A 17642-nucleotide genomic window follows, 5' to 3' on the forward strand; every position below is an offset into this window, starting at 1 on the left:
TAAATTCCGTACATGTTTATTAACCGACAGGAGGGGCAATAAGCAAACAAACAATGTCTCAACAGACATGACGGAGATGTCACTGTCTTTAGCGCAACTCGAGGAGTTTTCCACAGCCCAAAGCTACCATCCATCCATGACTCCTGTCCTGCTATCATTCCAGGATTAAAAAGTCAAAAAGAAAAAAACCCAAAGATAACTGAAACCATAAGAAATCCCTGAAGTTCTCATTCCCTGCTGGTTTCTACCTCACCTTGTTTGGCAATTATTCTCTCACCAATCATTCAGAAGCAGCAGTATCAAATTAAGGACAGATCGAACAGGCTAGACGGCACTAATGCAACCGTCAAGTAATAAACAAAGCTAGCTCTCCCTTATGAGTTATGGATGATTAGTTGGGGTGCATGTTGCATGGCCAGTGGGAGATGAGCTAGTGAGAATTTCGCCACCCTTGTGTTGGCACGAGAATCTTCCCATGTTATGTGCGCTTGTTGCCGCTTCATGCAGGAGGAGAAGGGTTGGTTTGGGTGGAACATATAACATCTCATCTTTGGTGTCTGCTGTCAGCTTTATTTGTTAGGTTCAGCAGGTTGGCAGTTTCCCTTGGACGCATCAAATTGAAGTTGAAATTTTGGTAATAGCACTATTAAGCTGACATTGTGTATTGTACAGTTGCAGTATGATACATTGTAATACAGATATTTGATAATATGAGGAAAACAAAGAATGCATTTCAGGTTAGTATTTACTAGCAGTCATAGATAGGTGTAGTATGAGTCAGAATGCACTCTTTAATTATTCTAAATAAATATTGATAATTCCTTCCCAAAATTTACGACAATTAGCAGACTCTATATGCCCATGGAAAAAAAAGTACAGATCGATTTATTAGAGTAGAGGGAATTATTTGCATGTGAAATCAAGAGAGGGCGCCGTACCTTATTGTTGCAAAAAAAAAAGTAGAAGAGCAATATATATATCGGAATCATTTAACATGGAGAGAAACATGCAGATTAATCATGGAGAAGGAAGGGGAATAATATAATTCGGTTAGGCTTAACAGCCTCAGCACCCTACTAGCTGCTACTAGTTGCTTGGCTAGGTAAGCCACATGCATGCGCACATGTGGCCCCTGGATGGATGGATGGATGGATATTAGATAGGCAGGCAACGATAAACTGAGGTTGGGCAGGCCATGTGAAACCCTCTTGCTAAGCAGCTTCCAAAGTATATGCATGTGTATGTGCACCTTTCACTACTGTAATGATGATGTATTTAATTTTATTTAACACTGGAATAATTGTTCCAGCACTGCCTAGATCATCAGATGCAAGTTGCCCACCTCCATGTGGGGCCAACAGGGCTGGGCCCCTGCTTGTCAGTGAGTAGGATGTGTGTTTGTCTCCAACAATGGAGCTACTACTACATGTAAGCCTGAAACCATTACCAAGCATGAACCCTGCATTCCATTCAATTCCCTGGCTCATCATCTAAAATAATACGAGCGAGATACAATTCTGTCTGTCAACTTTAATTTTCTCTTGTGCATGGTTTGCTGGCTAGCTAGACGCGTTTGGTGAAGCATCAGCAACCATGTTGATGACATTTCCATCCATGGATCCATCGACCGCCTGCATGCCGGTGTACCTTGCTTGCCTTTAATTTGGGAGTTGGGGATCATCGAGCTCTGCTAGTTGGAACGTACGAACCCAAATCGATCCAAGGATCAATCATTCATCGGCGGCAGGTGGCGGCGACACATGCATGAGCATGGTATGCTTGCCGCAAACACGCAACTGCAACACACGCCATGACGGCCAAATGCCATATTCTGTCGAGCATGTACATGTGCATCAAACTGTTCACTAGGATCGTCCTGAGGGAAACCAGCAGATGGCTGAAACTCTCTGCCACAATTTACTTGGATCCTCCATTCTTACAATAAGCAACAGCATCATCAGAGAGGTTCAGCGGCAGTGGCGGATCCAGGATAATTATTAGGAGGGACTTACTTGTACTTCTAGATAACTTTAGTCTCTTCTCGCAATGTATTTTTGTCAGAAAAAAATTTCCAGCAGTGGTAGGAGCTCAAAATTCGTTTGCGGCCCAAGACACTTGGCCCAGTCTGTGGCCGCTTATCTTGCCTTGCGGGCCGCACGTCCGTGGCTCGTTTTTCTGGCTCGTTCTTCGGCCCACGTGAATCCGGTTGAAGGGCCCTGACTGCGAGTGGGCCATCCTAAACGGGCCTGACACTTGGTCGGGCTCGGACTCCTGCTCCGTGTCGAACACACCACCGCCGGCAACGCATCGCGAATTCGCGATCTCGCTTGCGGTTCCCTTCCTCGTCGGCGGCAATGGCGGGGAGAGAGCAGCGCGCGGTGGTGCTCCTCCCGGTGCGCGCGCTCGACGGCCGCACCACGACCGTCCGCCTCCCCGCCGCGGCCTCCGTGCGGGACCTCAAGGCGGCGCTGCGGGCCTCCTTCCCGCCCGCGCAGGCCGCCTCGGCCTTCCACCTCTTCCTCCGCGGCGGAAAGCTCCTCCTCGACGCCAAGCTCGCCGGCCTGTCCCTCGCCCTGGGGGAGTTCGTCTCCCTCATCCCCTTTGCCGCCAGGCCCGCGCCGCCGCCCGTGTTCGCCTCGGACAAAAAGAGGAAGTTCTTTGCGTCCTCTTGGCACGGAGAGGATGTCTATGCCAAGATCGCCGGGGTGGCCAGCAGCAACCCTGCCTCATCGTCCTTCTACTGCCACGGCGAGCAGCCGCTGGGCCCTGCGCCGATGGTGGACCACCTCAAGCAAGGGCTCGGGAAGCACGGCCAGGTCAGGCATGTCCAGGAGATCCCCGGCAGGGAGGCGTCCTTCTCCCCGCTCCCTCCTCATCTCTCGCAGCCCACGAGGGACGCGCTCAACGCCATCGGAGTCACGAGGCTGTACAGCCACCAGGCTGAGGCCATCGAGGCCGCCGTCTCCGGCAAGCACGTCGTCGTCTCGACCTCCACGTCCAGCGGCAAGTCCCTGTGCTACAACGTCCCCGTGCTCGAGTCCGTCTCGAGCCCGAGTTCGACGTCGTGCGCGCTCTACATCTTCCCGACCAAGGCGCTCGCGCAGGACCAGCTCAAGACTCTGCTCGAGATGACCAAGGGGCAGCAGTGCGATTTGGATGTCAGCATCTACGACGGCGACACTCCGATGAAAGACCGTGCAAAGGTCAGGGACGGCGCGCGGCTGCTCATCACCAACCCGGACATGCTGCACATGTCCATCCTGCCGTGCCACGCGCAGTTCAGGAGAATTCTGTCCAATCTCGAGTACGTTGTCATCGACGAGGCGCATTCGTACAAGGGCGCCTTCGGCTGCCACACCGCGCTGATCCTGAGGAGGCTGAAGCGCATCTGCGCAGATGTCTATGGCAGCCATCCCAAGTTCATATTCTGCACCGCGACATTGGCGAACCCCCGGGAGCACGTCATGGAGCTGGCCAAGCTCGACGACGTCGAGCTCGTCCAGAACGATGGGAGTCCTTGCGGCTCCAAGTACTTCCTCCTGTGGAACCCGGCGGTGGCCAGGGCGCAGGAGAGGCGCCCGAGCCCGATACAGGAGGTCTCCTACCTGCTCGCCGAGATGGTCCAGCACGGGCTCCGCTGCATCGCGTTCTGCAAGACGAAGAAGCTCTGCGAGATGGTGCTCGCGCGTACGCGCGAGATCCTCGAGGAGACGTCGGTGGAGCTCGCGGATTCCATCTGCGTGTACCGTGGTGGCTATGTCGCAGAGGATCGGAGGAAGATCGAGGCTGACCTCTTTGGGGGAAAACTTCGCGGCGTGGCGGCGACGAATGCTCTTGAGCTTGGGATCGATGTCGGCCACATCGATGCGACATTGCATCTCGGGTTCCCCGGAAGCATTGCCAGCTTCTGGCAGCAGGCAGGGCGATCTGGACGGAGATCGAAGCAATCAATTGCTGTTTATGTTGGCTTTGAGGGTGCTCTGGATCAGTACTTCATGAACTTCCCACAGAAGCTCTTTGGTAAGCCGGTTGAGCGTTGCCAGGTCGATTCCCAGAATCAGAAGGTCCTGGGGCAGCATCTTGCCTGTGCTGCTTTCGAAAAGCCGTTACATCCGGAGCACGATGAGAGATACTTTGGTTCTGGTATGAACAGTGCGATGGTGACACTGAAAGACAAAGGATGTCTGATGAACAATCAGGCTGAAGATTCAGGCGTGTGGAAATATGTTGGATCTGACAAGAGCCCTTCGCGTACGGTGAGCATACGAGCAATAGAACATGATCGGTACAAGGTGATTGACAAGCAAGGTTATCGAGTGCTAGAGGAGATCGAGGAAAGCAAGGCTTTCTTTCAGGTGTATGAAGGTGCTGTTTACATGCATCAAGGCTGCAGCTATTTAATTGAGAGGCTTGATCACTCCTCAAGGACAGCTTACTGTAGAGTAGCTGATCTCAAGTACTACACTAAAATTCGAGACCACACCGAGATCAGTGTCCTTGAAGGTGATATTGCTTTGCTTCCTACAAGCGCGTCATCTAAAACTGACATGATCAGGACAACTGCTCAAGCAAACGATTGCAAGGTGACGACCAAATGGGTCTGCTTTGACCGGATTTGGAAATCGAACAACCTGTTCTCTGACAGCATTAAGCTTGACTTGCCTCCATACTCCTTCGACACTCAAGCTGCTTGGGTTAGTGTTCCCAAATCGACAAGGGCAGCCATCGAGCAAAGGAAATTGGGATTTCAAGGTGGTGTTCATGCTGCGTCGCATGCTCTTCTAAGTATAGTACCTTTGCATATGATGTGCAGTACTTCTGATCTCGGGACACAGTGTGCAGACCCTCAACAAACATCTGAAACTCCTGACAGAATTCTGATCTATGATAAACACCCCGGTGGCATCGGCTTGGCATCACAGGTCAAGCTGCTCTTTGGGGAGCTGCTGGTTGCCGCTTTACAACTTATTTCAGCATGCGGCTGTACCAACTTGGATGGTTGCCCAAATTGCATCCAGTCATTTGCATGTGGCGCATATAACAAGAATCTGGATAAGGCGGCGGCAGTTTTGATTCTCAAAGGAGTAATTGAAAACGAAACGTTGCCTGTTTATGGCAAAGATGGTTCTCAGCAGAACTGATAACCTGATGTGCAAGAGAGACACCTGACTGCTATAACGTTCTTCTCTTCACAACGCTCACTCCATTGATGCATCGTAGTGATGTAATATGACTGGTAGCATGTCAGGACATAGAATTTCAAATGAAAAGGATGAGTCAGTATTTGTGCTGTTCTGTATAGGACAGTAATAAGTTGCAATTATAACCCCAAACAAATTTGCATACTTGCCTCTACTTTATTGGTATGCAATGATGTTTCTGTCTTTGTTTACTGATGCTTGTTTTGTCGTATGCCTTATCGATACCAGCCGATGTCTATTGCGTGTTTCATGGTCAGTATTTGGAGACCTTTTTTGCCTCCCTCGAATATGGTTTGGGTTAGGTTCAGTATAATAAACTGAGAAAGCAGGCTATTTAGATTCCCCAGTTCAATGTTGGTCAGAATATTTGTGGTTCCATTTTCTTGCAGTCCTTACCATGACACTCTTTTTCCACAAATGTCAAGGGAGGACATTACATAGATTTATCAAGTTTTAGCTCAAATCGTAAAATGAATGTTGCTTCCTTGCAGGGAAAATGAAGAATAGTGCAAGTCTGGGGATACTAAAACAGCTCGCAGTATTATGCTGTGATATTGATCGGGTGCTCTAGCCTAAGAGGGGGAGGGGGTGAATTAGTCACTAATAAAAACTTAGACCTATGGCTCCAACTAGTTTGCACAAAACTTAAACTAAAACATGCTATCTAGATGTGCAACTAGGTTGTTCTAGTGTAAAACCCCTATCCCAAAAGAGTTTAGCAACCTATAGACTTTCCTATCAAGAAACTACTCTATGAAAGTAAGGACATACAAATTGCTAGTATGAAATGCGGAAGCTTAAAGAGCGGGATAGGAGATAGCAAACTCTTGACGTGGGTGTTTATCCCGTGGTTCGGTTAGCCACAAAGGCACACCTACATCCACGTTGTTGTAGCACTCACTAAGAGTATTGCTACTCGGCCACCAAGTCTCTTCCGTGAACACAATCACAGTCACCTTGACCCTGGGTTCCACTAAGGAGCTTCTCCACAAAGGATGGGGGTCTCCACGTCCCCCGCACAAAGATGTCGTCGCCGCTCCACACCAAGTCGGAGGGTCGATGACGTTGCCGGCGAGCTTCACGCTCCAAGGTGCCGGCGCACCAAGCTTTTGTTTTGGTTCGCTAATGAACCACAGCACAAAGGCTTGAAGCCTTGCAATCTCACTCACTAAGAGCTAATCCTTTACACAACACTCTCAAAGTGTGCTAAAGGCTAAGGATATGATCTTGATGCTTTTGTATGGCTTGGAGATGTTTTTGGGTGTGTGTGGGATGTTCAGCAACTCCAGCAAGCTTCAAATGGCCGGGGTGAGGCATATATATAGGCCACCAAGTCTTTTAGCCGTTGCTCCAACGGTCAGCTGAAAATCTGCGTATCATCGGATGAACCGATGCCTCTGGCAGGGGTAGCGCCGGTTCATCCGGTCACTCATAACCCGAAGTAGCCGTTGAACGCCTGACAGCTAACACAGTGACCATCGGTTCAACCGATGCTTTGTTCCGATGCATCACCGGTTCATCCGGTGCTTAAGGATCTTCTCCTGACAGCTGACGTCATTACACCGATGGTATGCACCGATGCTTCACCGGTTTAACCGGTGCTGAAGAATCTTCTCCTGGGCTCTTGACATCGTCTCTGGAACATAGGACGCCCAATGCACCGATGCCCCTTTTTGACCCGTCGGTTCATCCGGTGCTCATAAGCTGACTTGGCTTTGATTCCCTTCTGCCATGGCGTCAGTTCTTCCGACAACCATCGGATGCACCGATGCTTCATGCGTCGGTTCTTCCGGTGCTTCAGACCGAAGAGCTTTCAGGGCGCTGCCCTAAGACCCGCGAGGGGCGGCTCCCCCTCGACCCCCGTCCGCTAACCGGGTAGCGGAACCTCCGTAGGGGCGGCCCTTCGGGCCTTGCTGCGCCTATCTTTTCTTTCTCTTTGTCATCACTTGAACCTAAACGCCTGAGAATGGTCATCTTAACAATCATATTAGTCCAAGTATTGTGTTGTCATTCGATCATCAAAATCACTCGAAATGGCATAAATTGTGCCAAGTTCCTTACATGCTGATTGAGCTAACATACAGTATACCTTAGCCCTTCTCCTTCTTGATTTATTTAATGCCGATCAAAATATTCTATTAAAAAATGCAGTATAGGAAAGATACATGTAAGAGGAAAGAGCATGGCTATATATGATCCTTTTTTTAAGAAAATAAACCTTTCCTCTAACACATGTGTAGAGTAAGCCCAATGCCCCCAGATTCCTTTATTGCTTAGTTTTGACACCAGTCTGTGACTGCTCTTACAGCACTGCCGGTGTGTGAGAGCTGCTCTTACAGCATTGCTTGCTTAGTTTAGGTCCTCCACTGCCAGTGTGAGCTGCTATTATTATGTTAAATTGAAGGCGTTTAGTTATTCTTCATCTGTCAGTTCACGTTTTGATTGATGCTTTTTGCTCGGCTGCAGTATGCAAGTTCTCGTTATTCTTAGGTCAGTTTTGCTAGGTGAAATTTGGTAATGCCCATAAGGTGAACTCAGCACTACGTTGTGGGTATACATGAGTTCCTTTGCTATCCCTCCATGGCCCTATTGCATATGAGATCAAGTCTTTTGATCTATGAATCTAGATTCCTATTTACTATCGGGTCCATCTGCGATGTGGTTCCAAGCGTGCACTGACTCACCCAAGTCTTAGCTGCGTGTATAGTTGACTTGCGCTTGCAACTTGTTCAAGAGTAGTAACCAATCCAGTGGTGTTACAACTTGTTTATACTAGACGAATCTCTGATCCTCCCGAGATTACAGATCGTCTGCTTTGGACGGCTGCAGGGTGCAGATTAAGGGGGAAAAAACTACTGTTCTGCCGTTCTGCGAGACCAAATGATCCAGAATATATATATAGTATAGTACATGCATTGCATTAGCTGGGATAGATGCATGCTAGCTTTATGAGTAACTGGGATGGATGGATCGATGGATGGATTCAGAATTAAAACTCATGATCCAAGAAGTTATTAGTTGGCCATCAAGGTAAGGTGGTCGGTTAGGACTGGGAACATACGCCGTTCGGATGTCTGCTAGAGGGAGGAGGATAGCTTTGGATGCATTGGATCAGACATTAGACGCTGCATCCAAGACAGATCGACCACAGGAGAATAAGATCCGTCCCAACCCTCCCACTAAGATGGTTTCTATAGCATTAATGAGGATGCCATATAAATAGTTTGATGACAGGACAAATGAGTTAATGAGAGAAAAGATAGACATAGTTTCTCATGCAAGACACTATATCTACGCAAGAACCAAGAAAGAGAGAAGAGTGATAAGATGGGGTAAGGAGAGAGAAGAGAAGATTAGATGAAATTTTTTATTATTATTATTATGGAAACTATGCATTGGGGAGGTAGTGTCTATGGATAGTTTCTTATATTTTTTTCTCTTTAAATACCATCTATAAACACTATGGGTTGGTGATGACCTAATGACATATGGCGGCCCGAGAGCGAGGCCAAGTACGTATGAGCTTTCAAGTCATTGCGTGCTCATGCATGCTTAGAGAGAACAAGCAACATAACTACTCCATATGAGAGCAAATAAAGCCACCTTTGAATAGTAATAATTAAGGTAAGGGGGGCGTTATTGTTCATCCAATTTTATTACCACGGGTGTCAGGATGCATTGTCTAGAGTTGACTTTCAAATTCTTTGCAGCCCGGCCGGGGTGTTAAAAACGAAGGAAGCCGGGCTTCTAGAACCAAAAGAAAAATACAATACAAGAATCTTCGAAAATAGGAGCGTAAAACCTTTTGTTTTCACCTAATCACAAATATAAAATATACACTCCCTCCGCCTATATGGCCTATGCATATGCACAAGTAGTACTACTCGTCCAGGTACATACATAACCAATGTCTTATATATTTTTATGAAGGTTGAGTACATTTGTTTTTTCAATAGAAAGAGTTATATATGTAAAAGTATATCATAATAAATCTGTCGACATCAACCTTATATTGTGAACTTAATATGAGATTTCATTTGATGGTTAAAGCTAAAAAGGTTCTCCCTCCTATATATAGAAATATAACCATCGAAACACCATATATTTCAGAACAGATGGAGCAGATTAAAATCTTACTATGTGCTAACTTAGAGCATCTCCAAGAGCTCTTTTTATCTTGGGTGAGTTAGTTAAAAAAAAGAAAGACAAAAAAACTCCTATCCAATAGAAACTCTATCTACCTCTATCTACCTCGTCTTCTATCCTCGTTTTCTATCCAGAGGGGTGCCCGCTGGGCATCTTTACCTAGCGCTGAGCACTAGCCATCTCTTTTTGGATTTTGGAGAAATTGTTGGATTTCATCCCTTTTTCGCTAGCTATTTCATTTTACATAATAGCTATATCAAGATTTTAGCTATCCATAAATACAAGAGCTCTAAGAGATGCTCTTAGACAGACTACTTGTATTTCCGATGAGAAGGAGGGCTTTAAAACCTCTGAGATCTTTGTGGATACATATATGTATATATCCATCATAACACATACTAATATAGTTAAGCAGCTAGGAGTTGTTTATTCGAAGTAGCTAGATAATGGTGATGGTTGGGTGGTTGCTGATAGCTGTACGTACGGTACGGCTGGCGTACATTGGTCAAGCTAGCTGCGTGTGTGCGCTCAAGTCAAAGTCGTATAAACAAGCAGTTGGCTACACGTGGATCGGAGGTTAAGAGAAGGAATATTTTGCATTGGGATTTGGGACCCAACCCAAGACCAAGAAGCAGCAGGGGAGCGGCCGGCTGGCTGGATCGGAGGGAGGGAAAGCTACATAGCAGTTTGACCAAATATCTTAGCGAGAGATAGCCTATCGTGCATGCATATAGCAGGGTTGGCAGCCCACCCAGCAGATAAGTTATCTTTTATTAGCTTGCTTGTCGTTTAGCTTGCTTGTGGTAAGGGCAGTTTCAACTCTCCAACTCAGCTCGTTTCTAGAGCATTAAATACGTTGGCATATAAGTAAAAGCTAAGATGAAAGGAGAGTTAACGAGGAGAGAAGAAAAAATATGAAAAATTCATGTCTCATGCGAAAAAAACTATGTCTACGACAGTGGCAGAGCTGGAAATGAGCCGTAGGGGGGGCATTTTGCCTAACTTATAAACATATATACTAGCAAGATGTTGCAAAGAAATTCGTCTTCCATCGTATTGCGCAACCCTATTTTGATGATCTTCAAGGTAGAAAAAGCACACACTCAAATGAAACTGGTAGAGTGAGAAGCAACCGAAACAATCTATCATTCAAGTGTGTCAAAACCTTGTACTGTGAAGACATCAAAACCACTTCTTCTCTTTATATTCTTACCGGAAATGAAGCAAAGAAGACATCATGCACAGTGGTTGCTCTCTGAATACTCTAACCAAGAAGGAAATCACTGAACCAACAAAACTTGAAATGATGCTATATGATTTCATTTGGGCCAAGGAGGGGCCACGGCCCATGTTTGCCGACATGTAGCTCCGCCAGTGGCCTACGCGAAAACCAATATAAAAGGAGAGAGGATTGGAAGAAGAAAAGAAAGAGAAAAGATATGATTGGATATCAATTTATTTTGAAGAAACCATTCATTAAGGATAATTTCTACGAGTAGTATTTATATGACATGACAATTAAGAAAGCACTAGTAGTGGTGTCTTAGGTTGGGATTGCCCTTAGCTTGCTCGATTATTCGATTCAGGCTTATTAGGACGACTTTTTGCAGTACTTGATATGATCTTGTTTTCGATCAAGGAGCTACCTACTACCAAGCCATGAATTTAGTTTGCTAGTAGTTAAAAATATGACGAGGATGCATGCATGAAAAACTTTAAAAGAGTGATCATCTACAATTCTATATATACTCCACATGAACACAGCATTAATAAGATCCAGGACATGCATGGTATAAAAGGTGAGAGTAATAATAAGAGTTTGCATAAATTGAGTGTGTTTGGAATGAAGTATGCTCGGCAAAAATACTATTTTCTCCCTTTTTTCGACGGCTAATAATTAACTTTATTTCAAAGAAGAAAGACGTTGTTCCACATCACTGCATATGCGTTGCGAAAGAAGACAAACAGCTGCCCGGCCGGCCTCAGCATCAACAGACTTAGTAATCAATCTTCATTTGCTTAACTTGATTACACTACTTTATTGAGAGAGAGAGGGCTAGCCATCCAGCTGTTCCATGTGCGATATTACACCATAGGTGTAACGGTTTATTTTACGCCATTAATAACTAAACTGAGCTGAATTACTGAACAAATTTTCAGCAGTTCAGTGCCGGCGAACTATTATTGAACATTGTTCAGTAATTTAGTAACTTTAGTTCAGTATTTTGATGATTATTTTTGCTAGTAATAGATAGTGGGTGTACAACTAGAATGTAAAATAGTACTGCCGTGCGATTACAATAGTATGGTGTGCGGTAGTACGTGTAGCTGGCCTAAATGTCAACTTATCGACCGCGTATCGCTCGCTTTGTTAATACTCCCTCCTTCCCCGTTTATAAGGCATACACGTATATCAAGATTCAAACCTTCTCATCTTTGACCAATAATTTGACTATTAAATTTTTATTTTTATAATGCAAATTTCATATGATTGGATTCATAATCAAACATAGTTTACAATGATTATAAGTTTATAATCAAAAGTGATATAATATATGATAAATAAATGGTCAAAGTGTTGTTTAGAAGACCGTGTCATGTTCCACCATGCCTTATAAACAGGGAAGGAGGGAGTAATAATATAATCTAGGAGTAAGCAATGCAAGCAGTAGGACTATTCCAGAAGGATTATTACTTAAATAGTAATGACGATTTCGTTGAAACCTTGCTTTCACTACATATGGGGCCGATTCTTGCACTGCGCACCGACGTAGTTAAAGTCAAACACCGCATGCTACGGAGGCCGCCGTACGGAAGCCCCATTCGCAAGCAACGCGCCCATCATTTTAGGACATGTTTAGTAGCCAAAAATTTTCCTACAGCACTCATCACATTAGATCTCTAGATACATGTATGAAACATTAAATAGAGTTAAAAATAACTAATTATACAATTTAACTGTAAACGACGAGACGAATTATTTAAACTTAATTAATCCATAATTATATATTAATTACCAACTAACAATGAAAGTGCTATAAATTTTTTTGCGAACTAAACACGGCTGTAGAGTAAGTATTACAGGAACATGTAAACCGGCTGTATGAATCACAAGGTCAAATTACCCTGCAGCCATAGTAATAAGATCTTGTTTAGATCACTTTGCATTTTGCATTTTTGGAAGGGAATCTTCAACATTCGAAGTATTAAATGTAAACTAATCACAAAACTAATTACAGATCTCATCTGTAAACTACGAGGCGAATCTAATGAGCCTAATTAATTCATCATTAGAGCATATTTACTGTAGCATTACTGTAACAATTTAGTGTCTAATCACGTCCTAATTAGGCTCATTAGATTCGTCTCGCGATTTACAGTCCATTTGTGTAATGCGATTTATTTTTCGACTATATTTAGTACACAATGCAAATGATTTATAAAAATTTTGCATTTTGCGTTTTGGATCTAAACAGCGCTAACAACTTGGAAGCGGAGAAGTTTTTGTTTAAAAGAAATGGATCGTGGGTGCTTGTACGGCTGGAGTACCAACTAACAGTAGGCGACTTTTATCAGACGCATTTATTTGACTGCTAAGGTCAAAGACAGTCCCAACGACATAAAAATACTACTCCCTCCTTCCCTGTTTATAAGGCATACACGTATATCAAGATTCAAACCTTGTCATCTTTGACCAATAATTTGACTATTAAATTTTTATTTTTATAATGCAAATTTCATATGATTGGATTCATAATCAAATATATTTTACAATGATTATAAGTTTATAATCAAAAGTGATATAATATATGATAAATAAATGGTCAAAGTGTTGTTTAGAAGACCGTGTCATGTTCCACCATGCCTTATAAACGGGGAAGGAGGGAGTAATATCTAAGCAATGTCGATGCATGCATCGATGTCGAGAACGAATATTCGGACCAAGGGCCTGATTGAAAATCATGGCAAGCCAATATATTGGCTTACCAAAATTAGGGTATGCCAAAGTGTTAGCAAAAAATTTAGGTACTCATTTGGTTTGGTGCCAACCAATAATCTCTTCTCTTGCAAGATTTCAGAAATTTCCAGTAACTTGCCAAAATTTTGGTCACAATGACCAATTTCTAGCATGAAGTAAATGATAGCTAAATCTTTTTGGCATGCCTTAATTTTGGCAGGGCAAATATTGGTAACAAACCAAGCAGGCTCTAAAGCATCAGATCCACAATAGCTCAAGCTGCTATTTACTGTAGACAGGCGGGCTAAAACCAGCGCAATCTAAACGTTCCATGCTGATAAAGGCCTTGTTTAGATCCCAAAATTTTACACCAAAAAATATCACATCGAATGTTTGGACACATGCATGGAGTACTAAATAAAATCTATTTGCAAAACTTTTTGCATGGATGGGTTGTAAATCGCGAGATGAATTTAATGAGCCTACTTAATCCATGTTTTGCAACAGTGATGCTACATTAACCATCCACTAATTTCACAGATGGGTGTAATTTCTTGTGACGAATCTAATGACGGTAAATAATCGATGATTGGCTATATTAATGCTACAGTAACCAATCTCTGATCGTGCGGTCAAAAGGCTCATTAAATTCGTCTCACAAAGTATAACAGAGATTGGAGAGTTAATTTTGTAAACTGAATTTATCTAATATTCTTAATTATTGATCAAAGTTTGTGCTATCTGTGCCTTTCACTTTAAGGTAGCAAAAGCTCACGTACGCTGAGACGACGTCGCTTTCACCTGGTACAAAGTCAGAAACGACCGTAGCATGTAAAGGGCAGCACCGACACATGCTGGGGAGCGAGTGCACCACGCACGGCATCCCATGCTTTGCCTGCTGCTGACTTCTAGCTAGCTATCTGCTTGGCAATGTCAACTTCTCCGGGATCCAAGAGTACTTATCAGCAGGAAGCTGCTATAGCTAGCCCTAATTAATATATAGAAAATGCATGTGAGCTCGATCTATCGGCCTGCTTGCCGCCGCCTATAAAACCACCCCATCCATCGAAGAGTACTTCGTAGCTAGCTATCAAGTGATCGAGCTCTCAACTCTCATCAGGGAATTGAAGGGTGAAGAAGAGGAAGAAGAGAGAGGGCATATATGGCCAGTGACGGAGCGCCACCGATGGGTAGCTCGCTGCACGGGGTGTCGGCGCGCGAGCCGGCCTTCGTCGCCTTCTCCACGGAGGCGGGGCGCTCCGACGAGGGGAACGCCGCCGCCGCCAATAATAAGTTCGACCTGCCGGTGGACTCGGAGCACAAGGCCAAGTCCCTCCGCATCCTCTCCCTGGCCAACCCGCACATGCGCACCTTTCACCTCTCCTGGCTCTCCTTCTTCACCTGCGTCGTCTCCACCTTCGCCGCCGCGCCGCTCATCCCCATCATCCGCGACAACCTCGGCCTCACCAAGACGGACATCGGCAACGCCGGCGTCGCCTCCGTCTCGGGCGCCATCTTCTCGCGGCTCGCCATGGGCGCCGTCTGCGACCTCCTCGGCCCGCGCTACGGCTGCGCCTTCACCATCATGCTCGCCGCGCCCGCCGTCTTCTGCATGGCCGTCATCGACAGCGCCGCCGGATACATAACCATCAGGTTCCTGATCGGCGTCTCCCTGGCCACCTTCGTCTCGTGCCAGTACTGGACCAGCACCATGTTCAACATCAAGATCATCGGGACGGTGAACGCGCTGGCGTCCGGCTGGGGCGACATGGGCGGCGGCGCCACGCAGCTCATCATGCCCTTCGTCTACGAGGGCATCCTCAGGTGCGGCGTCTCGCCCTTCGAGGCGTGGCGCGTCGCCTACTTCGTGCCGGGCCTCATGCACGTGGTCATGGGCATCCTCGTGCTCACCACGGGGCAGGACCTCCCCGACGGCAACCTCCGCAGCCTCCAGAAGCAGGGCGGCGCCAACAAGGACGGCTTCTCCAAGGTGCTCCTGCGCGCGGTCAGCAACTACCGGACCTGGGTCTTCGTCTTCGTCTACGGCTACAGCATGGGCGTGCAGCTCACCACCAACAACGTCATCGCCGAGTACTACTACGAGTCTACGACCGCTTCGACCTCGACATCCGCGTCGCCGGCATCATCGCCGCCGGCTTCGGCATGGCCAACCTCGTGTCGCGGCCCCTCGGCGGAGTCCTCTCCGACATGGGTGCGCGCTACTGCGGCATGCGCGCCCGCCTCTGGAACATCTGGATCCTCCAGACCGCCGGCGGCGGCTTCTGCCTCTGGCTCGGCAGCGCCAGCGCGCTCCCGGCCTCCATCGCCGCCATGGTGCTCTTCTCTTTCTGCGCCCAGGCCGCGTGCGGCGCCACCTTCGGCGTGATCCCCTTCGTGTCCCGCCGCTCGCTGGGCATCATCTCCGGCATGACGGGGGCCGGCGGCAACATCGGCGCCGGCATCACGCAGCTCATCTTCTTCACCTTGTCCAACTACTCCACGGGCACGGGGATCCGGAACATGGGCATCATGAGCATGGCGTGCACGCTGCCGCTGGTGCTCGTCCACTTCCCGCAGTGGGGCTCCATGCTCCTCCCGCCCAGCGCCGACGCCGACGAGGAGAGCTACTACGCCTCCGAGTGGAGCGAGGAGGAGAAGAGCTTGGGCCGGCACAGCGCCAGCCTCAAGTTCGCCGAGAACTGCCGGTCGGAGCGCGGCAGGCGCAACGCCATCCTCGCCGGCCCAGCCACGCCGCCGGAGCATGTCTGATAATAATCATTAATACTAGTATGGATTACCTAATTTGTATGCATAAATAATAAATACACATGCATTTGTAGTATGAATGCTAGCTACTCCCTCCGTCCTGAAATATAGGGCATTCTAGAGTTTTTAGGACAGATTATGATTGTGTAGAAAAGACTCTCCTACCACTAATTATTATGCATTGGGACTCTATTTGGGTCATTAAATATGTGCTAATTAAAGTAGCATGCCCTTTCTCTATGCACTTCCCCCACATGCACCTCCCTTTACATGGTTGCATGCACGTCTTCTATTGGAAAAATCCGAAAACAATACACAATTAAGATGGTTGAGTCCACTTTCAACCTAGAATGTCTTATATTTGAGGACAAATTTTGAATTCTATAATACCCTACATTTCAGGACGGAGGGAGTAGCTAGCTCTTGCGCAGATTTTAGAAAGAGACACACGTATCTTTATCTTAATATATACTACCGCCAATAATAACCAGTAATAGCTAGTGTGTGTTTGAATCAACACTCTATGGTAGTAGCTCAGCCGGTAAGGATTCTTACCGGCTATAACCTATCAGCTCGAGTTGGAGTTTCCGACTTGGCACAATGTGCTTGCATTTCTGAATTTATTTTAGAATTTAACCGGCGCTATTCTTTCAATGGTAGGCGACGTATCCATTGACAGCGAGACACCAGAATTTGCAGTTTCGGTCTCTTGAAGTTGTTCATAAAAATAAAGTTACATATGTGTATTCAAAGGTCGGAGTTGCTCATAAGCTAAGGTTACGTGCGAGTAGCACGGATGGCAGAGGAGCCCAGAGTCACTCCTGGCGGGGTTCAGCTCATGTAACTCACCCGTGTTTATCTTTATCCCCAATATAAACATAAATTATCTGGCCTCTCATGCGTCGTGCCACAGAGGCAGAGGAGAGTGCGACATCCCCGCTGTGAGCGGAGTCTCGTATGGACTCCGTCGATATCAAGGACGGCATATTTTTTAAGCTGAAAAAGACTGTCTGCACTCATTATACTATTCTATTTTCATCTTTTAAAAAAATATTTTATTTTTGATTATGGAGATTCTCTCCTCCATAACAATTTCTTCCGCACCCTTCATATTATATCTTATCTTTTATACCAACTACCAGCCGGTAAGCCCACACAATAATTTTTTTTTCTTTTTTCCTCCTTCCCTCTTGGGTTACTCTCTCACTCTCCTCCCTCCCTTTTCCTGTGTCTCCCACGTCCACTCCCACTCTGCCTGCCCCTCTCTCTCTCTTCTCCTCACTCCATTCCACCTCTCTCGCCAACATATCTGCTGCCCTTATCTCTCTCATGCCGCCGGGAAGCGGTGGAGCGTACAGAGGTTGGAATAGAGAGAGAGCATCTTCCTTCCAGTACATCGGTGCGTGACTTTTTACGCTAAAAGCGTGGTGGAGGATCGGGTACCAGATGGCTCCCGGTAGCAGGTGCGGACAGCCTAAGTGGCGGTGTGATTGCGTGTGTGCCCGGATGATCACATACTAATAAGGGGGCTAAAAAAAATCAAACAGACAGGAGTGTTCTTTCTTTCCATA

General features: G+C 46.3%; 1 protein-coding gene and 1 pseudogene across 1 annotated transcript; both read left to right on the forward strand.

Moving 5' to 3' along the window:
• The first annotated feature begins 2354 nt into the window (after nt 1-2354).
• On the forward strand, nt 2355-5141 carry LOC120654275 (uncharacterized ATP-dependent helicase YprA-like). Its single transcript, XM_039931787.1, has one exon. The coding sequence runs from the start codon at nt 2355-2357 to the stop codon at nt 5139-5141; it is 2787 nt and encodes a 928-aa protein (XP_039787721.1).
• A 9326-nt stretch (nt 5142-14467) lies between these two features.
• LOC120654277 lies at nt 14468-16074 on the forward strand (annotated as a pseudogene).
• Nucleotides 16075-17642: the final 1568 nt, after the last annotated feature.

This window comes from Panicum virgatum, chromosome 1N (genome assembly GCF_016808335.1).
Source record: "Panicum virgatum strain AP13 chromosome 1N, P.virgatum_v5, whole genome shotgun sequence".
NCBI classification, from domain to species: Eukaryota; Viridiplantae; Streptophyta; class Magnoliopsida; order Poales; family Poaceae; genus Panicum; species Panicum virgatum.